At 39.4% G+C, this 20,926-nt stretch overlaps 2 protein-coding genes across 3 annotated transcripts; one reads left to right on the top strand and one right to left on the bottom strand.

Moving 5' to 3' along the window:
- Positions 1-437: 437 nt before the first annotated feature.
- LOC134680125 (ATP-dependent 6-phosphofructokinase) lies at positions 438-14,740 on the bottom strand. Its single transcript, XM_063539177.1, has 15 exons — positions 14,595-14,740; positions 14,150-14,461; positions 13,582-13,786; positions 12,895-13,049; positions 11,147-11,255; positions 9,769-9,957; positions 7,731-7,874; positions 7,164-7,298; positions 6,374-6,537; positions 5,525-5,666; positions 4,942-5,124; positions 4,218-4,287; positions 3,339-3,563; positions 1,997-2,198; positions 438-1,451 (listed from the first exon to the last, which is right to left on the bottom strand). The coding sequence occupies exons 2-15, from the start codon at positions 14,431-14,433 to the stop codon at positions 1,310-1,312; spliced, it is 2,349 nt and encodes a 782-aa protein (XP_063395247.1). The 5' UTR covers positions 14,434-14,461; positions 14,595-14,740; the 3' UTR covers positions 438-1,309.
- Positions 14,741-15,158: 418 nt separating this feature from the next.
- On the top strand, positions 15,159-20,427 carry LOC134680045 (potential E3 ubiquitin-protein ligase ariadne-2). Of its 2 annotated transcripts, XM_063539036.1 has the most exons (9): positions 15,159-15,219; positions 15,312-15,619; positions 15,732-15,978; positions 16,917-17,092; positions 17,320-17,505; positions 18,021-18,206; positions 18,551-18,667; positions 19,396-19,548; positions 20,091-20,427. In XM_063539036.1, exons 2-9 carry the CDS (start codon positions 15,398-15,400, stop codon positions 20,259-20,261), a joined length of 1,458 nt encoding a protein of 485 aa, XP_063395106.1. In that variant the 5' UTR covers positions 15,159-15,219; positions 15,312-15,397; the 3' UTR covers positions 20,262-20,427. The 2 variants fall into 2 exon arrangements, with proteins under 2 accessions (XP_063395106.1, XP_063395105.1); XM_063539035.1 differs by having other exon boundaries at positions 15,166-15,619.
- The last annotated feature ends 499 nt before the right edge of the window (positions 20,428-20,926 follow it).

Below are 20,926 nucleotides of genomic sequence, written 5' to 3' on the forward strand. Positions count from 1 at the left end.
CCAGTCATTCCAGTCTAATCGGAAATATTCGTCATGCCGTGTCCTGATTATTCCGGCAGGGTATAAGCTGCTGTTACTTATCCATTAAAATATGACATACAGTAATTATCGATACTTGGAACTGTGCATTGCGTCTCACTCTCTTCAGAATGTGAGACGCAAATACGTATTTATCCTCGTGCCGCCCACCATACAAAATTATAGCCAAGGAAGTTAGAATCTTGTTGTATTTTTAATTAGGTTGAATTTCATTTGTTCAAAAGTTTTATGAGACAAATAAAATGCTACCTACTTTGTATTGAATTAAGGTTGACATTCCATCGAAACTAAGTGTACATCCTAATGTACACTGGGCGGCACGAGGTTAAACGTTTTGTATAAGTTGATGTAGGATTATTGAGTAATATGTATGTAGTTGAGGAAAGGAATAAAAATAATGAGAGCTAAATACATTTATTATAAAATGTAACATGATTTAACAACATTTATATTCGTTTGCCACGAATTTGCTGTTTTTCCGATTTTATAAGCTGCTAGAATAAATAATCTCTAACAATAGTAACGATTTATCGACGAACATACTTTATGTCTCACAATTTCAAAAAATACTGTTAGCAAACTTAATTTCAATATATATTTTCTATTACATATTTAAACCTTAAGTTACTACGCTCGATTAAACATCGATATTATAATAGATTAGTTGTGATTTATCAATATTAAAAATTGATACTTATATTAAAATGGTTTGATAACTTTGATAGATTCACATGCATAGTTGATGTAAGATTAATGCTTATTACATTTTACACAATATTGTACTATATCAAAAATAAACAGTTTAAAAATAAATGAATTGCGCTAGTAATAAATAGTCAACAAAATGAACGGCAAAATAAGCGGTCCCTCCACAGCCCTCATATTTGTAAAGTTAGGTAATGTCGCATTAACTATATTCATTATTAACAATAGTAATAACGCTATGGTTACTGATTAATGTCTAATAAAAGTTGACATTTGTACTTAAACTTACAATAAAATAGATATACCATTTTTTGGTAAAAAGCATCTTAATGAAATTCAACCCATTTAATGCATAATTTTATACTTCACCCATTATTAACTAGTGTCTCCTGTAAAATTGATCTATTAACTGCTAGTGAATCTCATTGAAATAAATAAATAATAATCACATACTAATCACTGTGACTGCTACAGTTTAACGTCTACCTACATATAAAGCTGTTAGTATTGGTGTAAATTCTAACTTTAAAATTCGAATAACGAATCCCACTGAGATAAAATTAAATTAAATGACATTTTCTGAGTCAATCTCTCCTTGTTCAACGGTCATGTACATTCCTTCTTCTTCGTAAGTGGAGTCGTGCTTAGCTAAGATACGAAGCAGGGGACGCAGTTTCATCCACCATTGCTGCTTTGGTATTCTTTGGCTGAAAACGAAGAAATAATTCACATCGCCTCTCAATAAGCAAATAGTGTTAAACAAACATTCGGCCAAAATGATTCTTGGTAGTACTACCAATCAGGCTCTTTTTTCACCACGGTGATAATTGTTACATGACAGCGACACTTTATTCTTTATTGTATTCTTTATTCTTTATCTTCGCCGTGCAAGTAAATATTGACGCTATGCTTTGCATCTTTAGGTATTTCAATTAAAACAAACAAAATTTACCCTCAAATGGCTCCTTAAGCCAGTTGAGGGTAGATGAAAACATTACATGATCAAATAACGTAGGTTGAAGCCAGGTCGTTCAGTGACAGATCCAGGCGGTTTTGTATTTGGTTGGTTAACCAATAAATGTTATCTACCCGAAAATGTACAACTTGTTTGTTTACATTTATTTAAATTCCTAAAGATACATACTATAGGTATTGTCGTTACTTATTGACCCGTAACGTAAATGGACAGGAAAGTCAATGTTAAATCACCAGTCACCGTTGTGAAATAAACAGTGGACATTTCAACACTTACGCAAAGTTGGTCTGAGCCTTGAGATCCTCTAGCGGCGTGAACTTGTACTGTCGTTTGACGATGCCGAGCAGGCAGGCCGTGTCGGCGCCGGTGGCGGGCCCGCGCTGCAGCGTCTCCACCAGCCAGTGCAGGCACTTGGCGGCCATCTTGGTGCCCATGTTGCGGTCGAACGGGGTCGGGGAGCCGCCTTGTTGCATGTGACCTGGTTATACCAAAGTTTACAGTACATAATACGGTGCTGGTGCTTACTTTATCGCACTAGTGCGGTAATTAGCACTTGACGTGCCTATGTCGAAAATTTAACACATTGCCACCCAGCCAAACAAGACGTCCGCGCCAGGACACAACAATTTCGTCATATAAAGCAGTAGTACCACGATCCCGACTATCGTCCTAGAAATAGAAATAACTAGGCCTTGGAACGAAATCATAAAATACCCGATAGTCGGGTTTTCGGCACTGAATGTGTTAAAGGGTCATAAGCCATAAAACGTTGTACGATACGTGCGAATAGGTAATTCGCAACCCGTGTCGATTTAAAACACTTCCATTGGGAGGGTTTTAATTTATCACCACTCGTTGCGACCTTCTGGCCATAATGCCCGTTGCGCGTGATTTATTCATTAAAAATAATTGACAACCGAAAAAATGTGACATTAAACGCTATAAATGAATCGCTAACTTTGAGTAGTAGTAGGGACAAGTAATCATTTGTATCCCAAATTTTAACATCGACCTCTACGTTACAATTAAATAATTCCTGAGCTGTCACAGATACTGACTGTTATTTATACTGTGGTCTTCTTTTAGCCTACACGCCTTACACTACATCATTAGTTTCAACTGAACTGAAACTGAATCTTTCCGGTTCCAACTGAAATGAATCTTTCCGGTTCCCAAACAGTTATATATTAATAGTACAGGTCTTACCCAGCACATTGCTCCTGGCTGTGAACAGTCCCTTGCCCTCCTCCGAGTAGAGCCGGTAGATAAAGCCAGTGTTGTAATTGTCGTTAGCTTTCTCGTTACGCAGGATGAGACCGCGCTGAATGCCGCCCGTCATTTTCAAATTTCTACCTTATTATAGTTGAGATACGGTCACTTTTTGGATGAGAAACAATCAGTACAGGTCTTACCCAGCACATTGCTCCTGGCTGTGAACAGTCCCTTGCCCTCCTCCGAGTAGAGCCGGTAGATAAAGTCAGTGTTGTAGTTGTCGTTAGCTTTCTCGTTACGCAGGATGAGACCGCGCTGAATGCAGCCCGTCATTTTCAAATTTCTACCTTATTATAGATGAGATACGGTCACTTTTTGGATGAGAAACAATCAGTACAGGTCTTACCCAGCACATTGCTCCTGGCTGTGAACAGTCCCTTGCCCTCCTCCGAGTAGAGCCGGTAGATAAAGTCAGTGTTGTAGTTGTCGTTAGCCTTCTCATTACGCAGGATGAGACCGCGCTGAATGCCGCCCGTCATTTTAGACGCCATGTGGTACACGTCTTGCTGCAAGTCCTTGATGGAGAACTTCTCTTCGTAGATGTAGGCAGCGTCGGCGCCACCGGCGAGGCCTAAAAGAATCGTAAGAATTTTTTATAAAACTTTGTTAAATTTTGTCCCTTTCTAACAAACTCAAATCTCAAAATTACAGATATAGTTCGTAGCTTCGTAACTGAGTCCGGCGGCTAATCCTATTGTCTATTGTTAAGTAAAACCGCACGTGCTACTTACCTGTAAAAAAGGGTCATACTTATTCTATTTGGCACCTGAGCGCAGGCTAGTCCAACGCTCAAAAAACCAGTGTAGTTGCGCTCTCCGATAACGCGCCTTTGTTACGCATCTCGATGACACTTTTAGACTGGTTCTGTAGCGTTCGACTCGCCGGCACTCAGTAACCGAAGTACGCAGGTTTTTATGCAGGTGGTGGTGGCACGTGGCACGAGCGGTTTTACTTACCAATAGACAATAGGATTAGCTCGGGCTCTGTTTGAAACCTACGAACTATAACAACAAACGATTATCAAGGATTTGTTAGACGTTTAAGAATAACGCCTTAAGTACGGATATTATTTATATATTACATATTATATTATATATATGTATCATATTTATATATTATATATATCGTTGTCTGAGTACCCACAACACAACTTAGTCAATCTGTGTAAGAATGTCCTATAATATTTATTTGTTTGGATTTATTATGTAATGAGGTAGTGCTTTACCTGCCAAGGTAGCTAAATAGCCGCAATATCCGCCCATGGTTTCAATGACGAACACACGACGTTTTGTTCCCTGTGAAATAAATAAACAAACGTTAAAGTCAAATACTTAAATAGTAAACCTTATGCTAGTATAAATAAGGTTCAAAATCACCTTCGCGGACTGACGGATGCGGTCACAGATCTCTGTAATGTAACTAGTTGAGGGCTGTGTCAGCTCCTAGCGAGAAGTCAGTGCCGGGTACGTTGTTTCTGATGGTTGATGGGATCGCCACTAGTGTTATATCTAATTTAGTTAACTACTAGCCCGATGACCTTATGGTCGTATAAATAAAGTTCAAAATCACCTGCGCAGACTGACGGATGCGGTCGCAGATCTCAGTGATCTCGTTGAGGGCTGTATCAGCTCCTAGCGAGAAGTCAGTGCCGGGCCCGTTGTTGCTGATGGTGGACGAGATCGCCACTAGTGTGATATCAAATTCAGTTAACTATACTAGCCCGATGACCTTATGATTGTATAAATAAAGTTCAAAATCACCTGCGCAGACTGACGGATGCGGTCGCAGATCTCAGTGATCTCGTTGAGGGCTGTATCAGCTCCTAGCGAGAAGTCAGTGCAGGGCATGTTGTTGCTGATGGTTGATGGGATCACCACTAGTGTTATATCTAATTCAGTTAACTACTAGCCCGATGACCTTATGGTCGTATAAACAAAGTTGAAAATCACCTGCGCAGACTGACGGATGCGGTCACAGATCTCGGTGATCTCGTTGAGGGCTGTATCAGCTCCTAGCGAGAAGTCAGTGCCGGGCACGTTGTTGCTGATGGTGGATGGGATCACCACTAGGGGGATATTGAATTCGGCGAATTGGTGACGGGATTCGTATAGCTCCAATCCTGCTTGGTACGCCTGTAAGCAATTATAAATTTAGATGAATGTACATACATTTAAATACTTTTGCTGACTGTAAAAAGACGATACAAGAAGGTCAAATTAAACCGTATGTCTAAGTGGTTGGCCGGTGTACAAGATTAAGCAAATGTACCAGAAAATCTCATAGTTTTTGAGTTATCGGAACTTTTATATACCTTTTATAACGAGGATTCTTATAAAAATGCCGATATCTCCAAAATAGTGATTTTCATTAAGGGTAAATTTGCTTAATCTTGTAGTCCATCAGCTGTTCTCCAATAAGTCCGTTAAGTCTTGGCGTTGGTTTTAGGGACACCCATATGAATCTTTGATTTTTGACTGTATATATATATATATATATATATATATATATATATATATCTTTGGTCGTTCGTACCTCAAACCCACCGATGATCAACAAGCCCTGGATGTTGAACTGCTTGATGCGAGCGGCCATCTCTGCCTTCTTGTCCCCGGGAAGCGTGCGTTTAGTGCCCAGGAACGCGCCGCCCTGCCCCACCCAGCCCGTTACGTCCGACCTGAGTAAGTGAAGTAAAACAAAGAGTTTTTATACAAGGGGAGCAAATACCTAAGCGATTATAAGCTCATTTAGACGATACGAGAACTCGCATGCGAGTTTCATTACATTGTGGTTTTTGATCGGTCGGTTAAATTGGACGTAACCAACAGTCCGCAATGTAGCTAAAATTGCATGCGCCGTCTAAATCAGTCCTTAGGGGAGTTGCTGTTTGTACCGCACGCGGGCGCGCCCACGTGCATCACTGCCAGTGTGTAGCCTCCTTAACAATTAATATAAGTGACGTTATATGTAGTCACCACTTACCAGTCCATCTTGACGATGTTGCCGCTGATGAACCCCTCGACGCCGTCGTGTATGCCGAGCACGGTGTCGCCGCGGTAGATGCAGTTGCGCACGAACGAGCGCACGGCCGCGTTCATACCGCACGCGGGCGCGCCCACGTGCATCACTGCCAGTGTGTCATCATCATCATCTCAGCCATAAGACGTCCACTGCTGAACATAGGCCTCCCCCTTTGGGGGGTGAATGCCATAATCGCCACGCTTGGCAGGCGGGTTGGCGATCGCAGTCGAGTACACCGAATTTGAGGGACGCTGCTGCCCGTCCACCGGTGGTCTTGGACGTAGTTTAAGGACATACCCGGGGCCAGTGTGTAGCCCTCCTTAACAATGAATATAAGTTACGTTATATGTAGTTACCACTTACCAGTCCATCTTGACGATGTTGCCGCTGATGAACCCCTCGACGCCGTCGTGTATGCCGAGCACGGTGTCGCCGCGGTAGATGCAGTTGCGCACGAACGAGCGCACGGCCGCGTTCATACCGCACGCGGGCGCGCCCACGTGCATCACTGCCAGTGTGTACCCCTCCTTAACAATTAATATATCGCTTTAAAAAAACTTACCTAGATACACTGTACATGGCATGCGATAACGTGGTTGATCTTTATTTATGACTTAAGTTAGGTGCAGCATTGAACTATGAACTCAATTTTTAAATATGGACGTTTTACTACTTACCTAATACCAATTATACAATTATTATATAATAATATTCGAGATTCGTTTACAAATGTAGTGTATATCCTCCTAAGGCCCAGCCATACAAATGAAAAATCCAATATGAGCCACTGAAATGTAAACCTATAGTGTAGGAAATAGAGTCGATTTTGCGTTGTTGGAAAATTAAACGTAGCAAAGGAAAGGCGACTCCGTTCCAATTGAATTGGATTTAAATTTCATCGAACTGAAGAGGTACTATAGGTAGGACCTTGGGGCTTAGGAGGATGTCTTCTATTTCTACGTGTAAATAAGAACCTAAAAATCTCTATTACGACATCATTAGTAAAGTAAGTGACGCCAAAGTATAAAGTGCTTCTACGAGTCTAAGTAGCTTAAATTCATATAAGCGATTTTAAAAGTACCCCGCTTCCGAAGTTACCCCAATACGTCTTACCGAGTTTTGTTATCGTGTAGTGGTATAAAATATCACCTACGGAAGGTTTCCCGTCGGCATCGAAGGCCTCCTTGGGAGGCTTCAGACGCGTCAGCATCTTGTAGGTCTCCAGATTGCGAGCGAAGCTGCGACCGCGCAGCTGAACCGCTAGGTCCCAGTTCTTGTCTGCCATGGCCTGCAAGATACCATTATTATTACAGAGCCTAACTAAACTAAGAGGTTTATCTTTCTCCCTTATTTATAAAACTTTACAAGCCTCAATTATTTAATTTATGTTTAATCTCTTACTTACAAATACATAAGTCAAAATTACAGATTAAGGCAACGATTATGAATAACCCCATTATTTTTTTAATTAATTGATAAGATATGATATAGAGGTAACTTTTCTGCGGTCACGATATCGTGTTCGCGGTCGAGGGTGTGAATGCTATAAAACTATAGTCTGTCAAACAACTTTGTCAGTAGAAAAAGGCACGAAATTCAAATTTTCTATGGGACGACAACCGTTCGCGCCTAATGTTTTTAATTTGCCGCTTTTTTCCACTGACGGAAATGGCTTCACAGACTATAGGGTGCCAATGACTGGTATTTTTATTCTGGTTACCTGAGCGACCGCTTTAGTGCGTCGTACGCACTCCATGAGGGGGAGGCGCACGGCCTGGTTGCCGTCCAGGGTCACGACGCACGGCTCGGTGTCCGGGGTGGCCTCCATGAGCGCCATCACCGCCTCCGCTCCCATGCGGCAGCCCTACAGCGTACAAAAATGTGTTTAAAAAATGATTAGCCTTGAGGTGAATTACTTTTTAACGTACAATTCGTAAAGCAATAAAAATAGGTATATAGGTGAGTAGTTAAGTGCTGACGTAGTAAAATTATGTACGGTCAATATTAAACCTACCTATTTACGTGTTACATAATTATTTACATAAAAATATATAGGTAAGTAAGTAGTTAAGTGCTGGCGTGTAATATGTACGGTTGAAATTAAACCTACTTACCTATTATGTTTTACATATTTACATTTATAAATGTAACGTGGCTCATCAGACACTGCAGTCATATAAAAACCGGCCAAGTGCGAGTTATCCGGCTAGTTTCCGAGAAAATAGGCTGTGACAGACGGACAGACAGACAGACAGACGCACGAGTGATCCTATAAGGGTTCCGTTTTTTCCTTTTGAATGAAATGTTAATAAAACTTTAAAAGTAGTGCCTATGGTTCCTCCTGCGTGGGATACAGGATGGGTCAAATCACCCCAGGCGGTAGATTTCCAAAATATTGAAACCTTTATGTTCATTCATGTTCCAACAGAATTATCAGGCCATTCAATTACAGCGAAATCTATGGAATCTGCTTTCACTTGTAAAGTCGATCCGGGCTAAATTAGTAGCGCGCCATTTAATGAACCTGCGTCCAATTATCGTACGCGGGCCAATTGCGCTGTCCGCATTCCGACACTCAATTTAAACAGGAGAATTGCCATTCGATATTTTAACATTATCTTCGTCAGCTGAGCGCTTCTTGGACGGGATATAGTGAGAGCGTATTTACGTCACGCGAAGATTTGAAAACTAAAAACGCATGATCTTTCGTAGAGGACGTGGGCGACTATAGAATCAGAGTTCAACAGACTTAAAGTATCTAGTTTTGAGACACTTCTATAAAAAATCTATGCGGCAGAATGCGGCTAGTAACGTGAACGCATATTTTGAGTCACAATCGGGGATTACCCCGAACCCGTAACTATCAAATAATTATAATGTAGGTACTTACCTAACGTATTTAGGAATCAATTGTCAAGATACTTATTTGACTTGTGGAACATCGCTTGGGTGGGTACGGTGTGAGTTACCTACATATTAGGTATATACATATTTTATAAAGATAATGATATCCATTCTTAATTTGTGTTTTATCTAATAAGTATGGCTTAATGACTAATTTACTTTAATGATTATAATTCGCCAATAACTGGCCACTAAATGAATTCTATTCGCCTATAAACAGAATTAATTTTAGTATAAGGTTTCGATAACTGGCCAGCCTTCAATAACTAATAGTCGCCTTATACCAAAATGAATTCTGTTTATAGGTGATTAGAGTCAGACCAAGAATAGTCTGCAGCGGATTTGATAGCCCACACAGTGCAAGTGTCATTTATACGTCATAATTTCATAGAAGTTTAATATAACGCTTTCACTGTGTGGGCTATCAAATCCGTTATAGAATTCATTTTTAGTTTAGGGCGGCCAGTTACTGGCGAATTACCCTACTATACCTATAATACTCGTATATGCAATCGATAATTTGTCCAATATGTTAAAAAATACGTAGGAATCAGAAATGCCGTTGCATTTCTATTGTGGTCGCGTAGGTCGTCGTTTTTTTTGTCGCGTACAAACTACCGTTAGCGACTTAGGCAAACACTATCGTACATTCACCTATCATGTTTAGAAGACAAAGCGAGGTTGTCAGGTTATCATGTGACCGGAGAATAAAAATATCATGATATTTGATGATCAATCGTTTACGCTCCGTCTAGGGTCTAGGGACCATAAGGTCATAATGATGACAGCAAAACTTCTGAAGGAGACCCTGTGCGTACCGTGCCTCGTAATATAGATTAAGAATTGGTTCCTACCAGAATCCTGTCGAAAGCCGAAGGCGAGCCTCCGCGCTGCACGTGACCCAGCACGGTGATGCGCGTGTCCTGCTGCAGGTTGTCCACAACCACTTTCTTCACGAGCTCGGCCGTGATGGGTTTGCCCTCCCGGTCGATGGCTCCCTCCGCCACTATGATGATGTTTAGCCGCTGGCCCGATTTCCTTTCCTATTTCACAGGAGTTGTGTTAGAGATTGAAATGGTGAAAGTAGGAATGTCATTCGACCAATCATCTATAAATAAAAAGGAATTTCAACTAAGAAGGTACCTACATAAATTCGGCTCAATCGTACTAAATTAGCTACACTTTAAGTATATAATTCATTGCATTTCTAAGCAGATTCATAGTTTATCAATTAGATTACGACACGCTAATTTTAGGGGGAAAATGCAGCAGCTATAAGACATGCCATCCCAGTGGATAATATTAACCCACATGAGTAGGTACATCACATTAAATTTATACTAAGCGCATTCAATGCATGGATACAAGACAAATGAAGGTCTTAGGTAATAGCTTCGGAACTTTTTATGGCAAAGTCTGCATTGTAGGGAAATACATGGTAGAGGTCACGTAGCGCTAAGCGTACAAATCAATTCAACTGTCTGACTTTTTCTGTATTCTTGCAATGCTATGAAGGCTGTAAAGGTTATCTAAATATATTGACTATAGTTTGGTAAGTCAACATGCTACTTAATGTCATTCCAGGATTCAGGGTGGATTGCAAATGCAAATGTCATTTCAAGTAGGACGACAATCGATCCTTTGTGATGCAAGGCAACATGTGAAAAATTACATAGGTGTGCCACTGTGAAATGTAATAGTAAGTAGTAAGTACCTACACCTTTCGATAAGACATGCTACAAGTGATTGAGACTTTAAGGAACGAACTAGGTTCACAGGAACATAACGAGGTTGACAAACAACACACAATCAAAACGGGGTAAAAGTCACCGGACTTTATTACTGGTCGCAGTCAAATTGCATAAACGAATTCAGTAAATTTGCAAGTCGTCGTGGCAAAACAGTCAAATGGGGCAACTGAAAATATCTCCTTTCAATTGGCTAAATTGGATCGATTAAGAATGATATCACCGAGTCAAGTGAGTTGGTAGGTAGGTACCTTAAAATTATTGAATTGCGTGATTCGCAGCGTCATATAAAGCAAAAATAAGTAAAAATCCTAGTGCTTGAAAGCCTAATACCAACAGTTGACAGTAGAATAAAAGTTTTGCTGGAGTTAAGATTGAAGACGCCAACTATTGGGGCAGCGTCAGACACTGGGAAATTTACGTTATATTATTTGCAGTGATTGCGTGTTATATGTGCACAGAGTCACTCAATTAAGCTGCGTACCTCAGACAATCGTTTGCAAAGCTTTTCAACCCAATTATTGGGAACAGGGTCCTCGGGAATGAATACTTGATCTGCCTCGCTCGCCAGAGCGGCCACGAGGGCCAGGTAACTGTAACAAGCGGCCCGGGGGTTGGTCATGCAAGCGGAACCCATCTTGCACATTAAATGATCAGTATAGGTACAGTCAGAGTTACACACCACCATAGGCTGGGTCAAAACAAAACGCCAGTGAAGCCTGCCAACTGAATTTAAACCTTGAGCGCACTAACGCTACGGATCGTGATGCCATGGCCAAATTCTGTAAAAGAAATTAGCGTCCTTGCGCCGGTGTTTCGCGGTCCGTAATGTCAGTATACTATAGTCTGTATCTTTAGGTATTTAAATAAAAGTAAACAAAATCTACCCTCAAATGGCTCCTTAAGCCAGTTGAGGGTAGATGAAAACATTACATGATCGAATAATGTAGGTTACAGTCAGGTCGTTCAGTGGCAGTGGCATCCGGGTGGTTTTGTATTTAGTTGAACTACCCGAAAATGTACAAATTCTTTGTTTATTTTTATTTAAATACCTAAAGATACAGAAATAGCAGCCTCAATGAAGTGAATTAATAGAGGAAATGGATAGTGATCCTGCTCCCACATATATAACAGATTAAATCCTTGCCTGGATAATCTTTTCACATAACTTTTTATGCCAATTGAGCGGCGCTGGTTCCTCGCATATAAAGGTATAAGTAGCGTCCGTACATAGGCTGGTGTAAACTGCAAGAAAACTAAACAAGTACCAGTTATGGAATGGCCTGTATATGTTTCATCCATGAATGCTGATGGAAAAAAAATCAACGGGTGCAGGGGGCAAGGCGCATATAAATGTAGAAGCTTGCCTGTTCTAACTTATCACATAGTTTAGCGCTCCAGTCAACTGATGGAGGCGACTCGGGGATAAACACAAAGTCCGCTTCAGACGCTAATCCCGTTACCACAGCAAGATATCTGGACGAACAATTGTTTTTTTAGGTTCCATTTCCTTTTCTGATGCAAGCTTACTGTGGTGATGTATGGTGACTTTGTGTGGTGATGTATGACTGTTTATTATTTTATAGTTAATAAAGTCGAGTTAAGAAATCGTAAAAGTTCATCCACATTATGCGCAGCAAACTCTTGAATATTGAGTTGTACGGCAATATAGACTCGACGTGTCTACTACGTGTAAAAACTTGGAATCAGAGGGCCTACCGCGAACCACGTTCAACGTGTTGTCTCTCTGTCGCACTTGTATATTTGTACGTAAGTGTGACAGGAAGGCAACACGTCGAACGCGGTTCGCGGTAGGCCCTCAGTTCGAAATGCCGAGCGCAACAGAGAAATCTCGGCAAGGCAACCTGAGGGGCTACCGCGAAAACCGATATTCGCAAATTGCGGGGATCTTTCTCTTTCACTCCAATGAAGGCGAATTAAGAGTGACAAAGAAAAATGCCTGCAATTTGCGAACTTCGATTTTTGCGGTTATAGCCCTGGGACATCGTTCACGGCTGTCGCGTGAATTACTGTTTGATGCACTTAATGTGAATGCATCTTAACCGTTTTTTATACTTTTTTTAATTTAAAAATGAAGATAATATGTCTTCGTTTTAGGAACACACCCTGTAATACATACAAAACAGATAACGTAGACATCAATAAAATTACACATAAATATGTACAGTGTACCTACAAATGAGCATTCAAATTAAAACTATTGTTACCTACCCGCAGTGTCTACCCATGACCTCCATGATGAAAGTTCTTTGGTGGGAGTATGCCGTGCTCACGATGGCGTCAATGGCCTCGATGATTCGGTGCAGAGCTGAGTCCGTGCCTATTGTCATGTCCGTACCACAGAAATCATTGTCAATGGAACCAACCTAAAAAAAAAAACTGATAATTGATATATATTCACAACTCTTCATACCAATGATTTAGATTTTTTTTCGTCATAAGCTATCATTTGGTAATTTTTGAATGCAAAGCTTTAGGAGCAATATTTGAAAGGCTTTCCTGCTACACCCTTTAACAAAATGACTTAATATTTTGTGAAATTACTAAAATGACAAGTTTTACCCATCTTCCAATTTTGTACAAAATTGATTGGTTGGTTGGAAGCATTAAGGCAGTCAAACTTTCATTGGGACATGCAATTGGGGTCATAAAACCAGGGATTACACAACCAACCAACCAACCAACCACCCTTTTTCATTCCATTTTCTTTCTTTCAATTTCATAAGATCCTTTAACTATTACATCACCCAGATTAGTTTTTTCTTAACCTTTAGCCTACAAATTGCGAATCTGGCTGCCACATCACAGGCATAGCTTAGTGTGAGGCCACAGGATATTGATAGTTGTTAACAAGGTTTTTTCTTTCAAATAATTAGTATTCTTATTCTTATAACTTACCATTCCCGCAATGTGCAAGAATTTGTATTTCTCTCTTTGATCTTTGGTGATCTTATTATTTTCCAGCAGTTCATCAAGAAGGCTTGACCACTCCTGGCGGAAGAGGTTAGCTCCAGTCAGAGATCCGTCACCTCCGATGACCACCAGATTTGTAATGCCTCGAGTAACAAGGTTGTATGCGGCTTTCAGACGACCTTCTCTTTTGCTAAAATTAAATATCATTATAAATTATTTTTGTAAAAAAGGATAGACGTCAAATAGATTTGTTAAGATAATAGTACTAGGACTGAATAATTCCTTAAAAATACTTATTGAGTTTCTTAAATTTCGTATTCATATTGAAGACAGTATTTTATGATAACAATTAAGTGCATGTAACTGTATGATTACATCTTCCTGAAATAAGATGTAATCATGATGAAACATCCTGGCATAATATAAAATTTATTAAGTATTGTGAAATAACATGAACTCAAAAACTTCAAATACTGAAGTATATTATGGGATGCATAAATTGTTAGTAAATAAATAGGAATGATTCATCAATTTTTCTAACAATAACACTTACATGAAATCCATGCATCGGGCTGAACCAATAATGGTGCCTCCTTTATGAATAATGGAGCTCACAGAAGACCAGTTAGCTTCCTCAATGTTGTCTCCTCCGTCCACCATGCCCTGGTAACCTTCGCGAATGAAGTATACTTTGCATCCCAAGTAAATACCCATTCGAACCACTGACCGCACCGCAGCATTCATGCCCTGGGAGTCACCTCCGCTCGTAAATACTGCGAGCCCCTTCCCTTTATGGGACCCCCTCTCAATAAACCTTTGCGTTGCCGTCACATCCATCCTGAAGGGTTAAAATATCCCCCGACACCTAAAATACACACATACTCAATTATCACTGAAAATACACAAGATAGTCTAAAAAGTTCACTACATGAATTAAACAATACACATGCCAGTGTTCTCTAAAGTTTTTAGCTCTTATCTATTTGAGAATTACGCACCAAACCTGAATTACAAAATCTTTTTGAATTTGAATCTGTCAGAGATGAACTTCACCAAGGTGACCTTTGAATGACAAGTTTGAAGTTTGACAACAAAATGCTAGTGGTGCCACGTGCCACTGTCGATATTATCGATAAGGTTTTCAGAAATTCCTCACAACTAATTTCATTAAAGATATCAACAAATTTGTATTTATTATTCAAACATTACTATGAACATTGAATTAATTTCAATGTTAAGTTGATGTCACCGTTAAAATATTTACAAGATCCGTTTATTCTAGTTCAGAATTTTACCCTGCAACAAGAACATTTTTTAACTTGGTATCATTATTAGTGTTGCAAGTAATGGAGCTGTTGCATTTTGGAAGTTTTTGGTAATTTTCATATTATTATTTAGTTAAGTAATTTACTTTTGTATTTCGTCCTAAAATTAAGAAAAACCAGCTTGGAGAATATTTAAGAAAAGGAATAATAAGGAATAAAATAAGGAAGTAAAAAGATTCAGTAAAAGCATGATAATTATTTTTATCGTAGATAGTTTCGTTTCGCTATGGAAACACTGCTTAAGTTTTTAGTAGAAAACAGTAGTAAATAAACGAAAGATTTTTCCTGAAATAAACAAGTAAGACCAACTTAAATGTCGCAATCTAGTCATTTACACTGACATAATTTGGTGTGTAGGATATAATTTATTTAAAATGTTAAAATTTTCAGTGTATCACAATATGTTAATATCTTCTTGATACCCACCCAACCTATTATCCATCCGTTTCGTCCCATCCTTTCTACATTTCTCCAAAATGTCTGCGGAATCTGATATGGAATACTCGGATAACGATGGGGACGACTACGATTACTACGGAGGACAAGATGATTGTGATATGGAAGCGGTGGACCGTAGTAAGGCTGATCCCGAATATTTTTTATACTCCTGTCACAAGGTAGAAGAAGTAGAAAAATTGTTAAACGAATCGATTGAATTGCTCAGCAACAGCCTACAAATAACACCTTCCCTGGCAAAGGTTTGTATCACTGTTTCCTATAAACTGCAACTTAAATTTTAAACCATTGACTAAAAAATTACAAAGTACAAACTTTCATAGTCAAGTTCAAGTTTATGTGATTGTTTTTCAGGTTATGTTACATGCATATGAATGGAATGCTCAAGAGATTATAGCTAAGTATAAAAATAATGCTAATGAAGTGCTAGTGTACAGCCGGGTGAAGCCTCGGGTCCCCTCTGCCCAAGCAGGCTCCAGCAGGATGTCCTGTGCAGTCTGCGCCAACACTCCAGCTCTGACCAAGTACAGTGCTCTTGCTTGCGGACATTATTTCTGCAATGAATGCTGGGCTATGCACTTTGAAGTACAAATTATGCAAGGCAAGCCTATTTATTTATTTATACCTATATTCTTAGCTAAAACAGTTGTAACATTCTATGAAAAACAACCTTATTATCTTTATCATAGTAAATTATAGTCTTAATAGTTTTTATGACACATTGTAACTGATAAGAGTGACAAGTATTAGCATTGTTTAGGTAGATAGAGACTCCCCATAAGAGTGTTAGCATTGTTTAGGTAGAGAGACCCCCCACCTTGAGCAAGCTGTGTTGAAATTACAGGGGGTTTTTGGTCTATAAATAAAATACACTCAATGTCAATTTAACTATGACATCATCACGTCAAATTTATTTACATATGTCATAGAGTAATATTAATCAGATATTAATGATTTAATCAGAGTGTAAGTAAACAGTGATAGAATCACACCTGTGACGTGGACATCATCAGCAAATAATGAACAAGGGGCTAAAAATGAAGTGTAAAGTAAGATGTCTAGTGTATGTACATCAAGTTATATTATTTAATATTTAAATGTACAGTGAAAAATTAAATTCATTCTTAAAGTGTCCATGCAATTTTGCAGCTAGTTGTACATGTTCTATAAGGGGTAAGCAGTAATATAGAGCTGAGATGTCTGATATTGTGATGTACAATAAAACCAACAAGAACAAATTCTGGCATTAATCTATCACTTTCATCACTCCTAACCAAGCTCTCCTAGATTAATTTGGTACCTACTCTTTCACCTGATTATGCAATCCTAGAGGTTGGCAAACTTTTGAAGAGAAGAGTAAACCACAGTAGAATCTCAAAACACCACAAAAATTGAGTTCAGAGGTCTATTCTATATCCTCTAAATATATGTATTTATTTTTGTAGGTATCTTGAACCACAATTGCAGATTCTAAGAGCCGTTAGCTAATCCCTATGTAATACCACTATTGATCTTACCTGTTGAATGTTAATGTTACAGGCGTGTCAAACACTATTCAGTGCATGGCCCAGGACTGTGAAGTGCGAGCTCCAGAGGACTTTGTGTTGTCACATGTGGCTAAACCGGCGCTACGAGAACGCTACCAGCAGTTTATGTTCAAAGATCACGTTAAATCACATCCACAACTTAGATTTTGCCCAGGTCCAAATTGTCAGGTAAGAACATCATGAATAAAATGTACGTCAACAAGTTGCAGAGACCAGACCAGTGCCCTGTTTATCAAAAGCTTGTAACTTGCAATACAAGTGGAAGTCCATTTCTAACAAAAGCCATCATAAAGGGACTTCCACTTGTATTACAAGTTTATACAAGCTTTTGATAAACAGGGCACAGAGCCTAAAAGGGCGTATTACGCGATGTTTGCATTGAAATATGTTTGTAGTGGATATTCCAAGCGTGGGTGCGGACGGGCGCGCGGCGGGTGGAGTGCTCGGGCTGCGAGCTGCTCACGTGCTTCTCGTGCGGCGCGCCGCACCACGCGCCCACGGACTGCGCCACCATCCGCCGCTGGCTCACCAAGTGCGCGGACGACTCCGAGACGGCCAACTACATCAGTGCGCACACTAAGGTATGCCAACATTGCGTATAGTTTGTGCACTATACGCAGTCCGACAGTTGAACAGTAACGGTTTCTAAAACTTTTTCTTCAAATTTTTTTACAAACCAGTATTCCGCTTGAGGCGTTTATACGCAAATTAGGCAATGTATGAACGGCCTTGATTTGCCAATCGTCGCCACACCGGTCGCGTCCAGACCGCGGTCTTTCACTGGTTTAACTGCCGTATACGGCAGGCTAAAGCTCTAAACCCATAGGTCTATAGCCCAAGAAATGTGACGCGGTAGTTTACTTCTAGTGTCTTAGGTACATTTTGCCCAAGTTTATAAATATATGCATTATTAATTAAGTACTATAAACTAAAATAGATGTCATATACTAAAGTAAAATTGACCTAGCCCTCCAGTAGCCAATGTTAAAATAACATGAAAATATATTTAATAAAATAATATTATATATTATTTAGTTGTAGCACAACTTGCGGCTATTACTAAAGTATTATCTTTTCTTTTCTCGTTTTGTTCCAGGATTGCCCTAAATGCCAAATATGCATAGAGAAAAACGGAGGTTGCAATCACATGCAGTGCGGAGCTTGTAGACACGATTTTTGTTGGGTATGCCTGGGCGACTGGAAGACGCACGGCTCTGAATACTACGAGTGCAGTCGTTATAAGGAAGACCCTAATTTGACTAATGACAATCAACATGCACAGGTAAAAATACAAATAGTTAATATAGAAAAATATATTGAATACTACTTCAAGGGTCGTCCACACAATTGGCCACGATGAGCGTCTGTGGTTAGCCATCATTTTTATGCATTTACACCCTTTACTTTATTGCATAATTCTACATTGGGCAATTTACTAACTAGTCTAGTGGCTAATGAAATAATATTGATATATTATTAATATTATCCATTTTTTTTTATTATGAATGGGCTTACTCATTTATTTTTGACACCAAAGAACTAAAAACATCACTTTTTTCTGTCATTAATTTTTCTGCGTGAAATAAAGCAGTAGGTACTTATCTGATTTTATTTTCCTTATTATAGGCACGCGAGGCTCTCAAAAAATATTTGCATTATTATGAAAGATGGGAAAATCACGCACGATCTCTGAAACTCGAGGAGCAGACCTTGGCAAGTCTCAAAAGCCGTATTAATCAAAAGGTAACGCTAAGAAAACTATCTGTGTCCTTATCAGGCGATTGCGTACTGAACACGCGCTGAACAACGAAACCACCAAAAATTCATGGATTGTTATAGATGTGTAAGGTAGAAACGAATTCGTGATTTAAATAGCTATCTAATAGATACCTAATGTAGATGGTGCTGTACGGGCTGTACGTGCTCCGTACGGTATACGGCAATTCTGAGGACCTACCATGAACACAGAAAATCGAAATTACGTTATCTTTTTCTCTATCGCATATCGAATATTCGAGCGATAGAGAGACAAATAGTCGAATTGGTGTTCGCGGTAGGTCGTCAAAAATTGATGTTTGACAGACAATCCCTTGACTAAAATGGCGCCATACAGCACCATCTGTTCACTCGGGGGTACGATTATTCGTAGACCTTAGGGCCACCCCACACTAGCGTCTCCCGAACGCCGGCGTCAATTATATGGCTGCTGCTCGACGGAACGTTGGCGCGCCTGCACAGCGATGCCATTTTCCATAGCACTGACTAGATGCCGACGTTCAAAAGCTGCTATGCCGCTATAGTGTGGGGTGGCCTTTAAGGCTACACATGATACTGATTAATCAATGTTTGGTACTATGAAATGCAAGCAATCGTGAAAGTCGCATTGGCGCACAAACCTGACAGATTAGCCAGATCTAGACGCACCATAACTGTAGATTTTGTGTTACAAAAATGTTTATTTATTTATTTAGGTAATGGCGGGGGAGGGCACTTGGATTGACTGGCAGTACCTGTGGGATTCTGCGAGACTACTGAAGCGCTGCCGGTATACCTTGCAGTATACATACCCTTATGCTTACTATATGGAGGTTGGACCTCGAAAAGAACTATTTGAGTACCAGCAGGTAAGCTAAAGTTTGATAGATTCTTAGACTATCGACAAGGTGTAAATTTAATATATTTTGTCACAATTTGCTTGCAGTTTGACAATTCTATAAGAAATGACAGCATGTAGCGCCATATGAGTGAATTGCAAAAAAATTGTACGTAAATAAGCGCAGTTAAGAAGCTGTAATTAGTCTTAACTTAATTGATTCATTTGTGTTACGAAAATTAAACTATGTAAATTATATTGTATTGTATTTATTGTACTTAATTCGTACACATTTGTGACGTCCTACGGGTAAAGGTACCTTATATGGCGGTTGGCGCTTACGCTATTATTAACGCCGCTCCAATATTATTGCAGCACTATGCGACGTAAGCGCCAGCCGCCATAAGGTACCTTTTGCCGTGGTACGTCACATTTACCTAAGTCCTAGAAGTGAAGCGGAAACGCGCGTAATCCGCGTCGGTTCCGCTACCGCGTCAATGTGACGGAGCTTTTAGTCCCGCAAACGACGGTCTTACGTGTTGTTGTTCATGACGATTTGTTTGTTTCTTGCAGGCCCAGCTGGAAGCAGAGATTGAAAACCTATCATGGAAGGTAGAACGGGCAGAGACGACGGATCGCGGCGATTTAGAGAATCAAATGGACATAGCAGAGAAAAGACGCACTACATTACTCAAAGATTTCCTAGAATTTAATACAAATAGTGCTTCCAGCAGTAAAGCATAACTAAACCTCAGTATGATGATACGCATTTTTTTAAAGTTAGTAGTTAACTATGTAACAGCACCCTTGTATATTAATTATGAGAGCTAGATTTTTTTTTCTGCCAAAGTATATTTATAAACAAGAATTTGCAATAATATTTAAGTAATAATAAAAAATGGCAACATCTGTTTTTTATTGTTAATGTTAACTATAATGTTATAGGTATATACTAGCCATGCGCGAAACAGTGCTTCAAAAAGTTATGCTATATCATATCACTTTTTCATCATAAAACGGCAGTGATGCGTTAATTTACGATTGTTTCACATTCATGAAAGTCATGGTTAATTTATACCACTTGATTCCTACATTCATAAAGGAATAAAGTTTAATTAGTTTTTGTATTTTTTGATACATAATATTATTTTAAACTAGCGACCCGCCCCGGCGTCGCACGGGGTAACAAATTATACTTAAACCATCCTCAAGAATTACTCTATTGATAGGTGAAAACCGCATGAAAATCCATTCAGTAATATTTAAGTTTATCGCGAATATACAGACAGATGCGACGGGGTACTTTGATTAAATTTATTACATTTCTTATCGATACTTTGTTTATTATCCAGGCAACATTTTTTTTAACAAGGGTATTCGCAACTTCTAGCATGGCAACTTTTTATAGG

Source organism: Cydia fagiglandana, chromosome 3, assembly GCF_963556715.1.
Source record: "Cydia fagiglandana chromosome 3, ilCydFagi1.1, whole genome shotgun sequence".
Lineage (NCBI taxonomy): Eukaryota > Metazoa > Arthropoda > Insecta > Lepidoptera > Tortricidae > Cydia > Cydia fagiglandana.

What these genes read in the sequence shown, in the direction of transcription:
- LOC134680125 (XM_063539177.1), bottom strand. Translation starts at nt 14,433, where the DNA reads ATGGATGTGACGGCAACGCAAAGGTTTATTGAGAGGGGGTCCCATAAA. An exon ending in GCCCGATGCATGGATTTCAT is followed by an intron (nt 13,787 to 14,149) that starts GTAAGTGTTATT and finishes ATTTAATTTTAG; the next exon opens with CAAAAGAGAAGGTCGTCTGA. An exon ending in AACATCGTCAAGATGGACTG is followed by an intron (nt 5,667 to 6,373) that starts GTAAGTGGTAAC and finishes TCACTTACTCAG; the next exon opens with GTCGGACGTAACGGGCTGGG.
- LOC134680045 (XM_063539036.1), top strand. Translation starts at nt 15,398, where the DNA reads ATGTCTGCGGAATCTGATATGGAATACTCGGATAACGATGGGGACGAC. An exon ending in TGAAGTACAAATTATGCAAG is followed by an intron (nt 15,979 to 16,916) that starts GCAAGCCTATTT and finishes TTAATGTTACAG; the next exon opens with GCGTGTCAAACACTATTCAG. An exon ending in GCCCAGGTCCAAATTGTCAG is followed by an intron (nt 17,093 to 17,319) that starts GTAAGAACATCA and finishes ATATGTTTGTAG; the next exon opens with TGGATATTCCAAGCGTGGGT.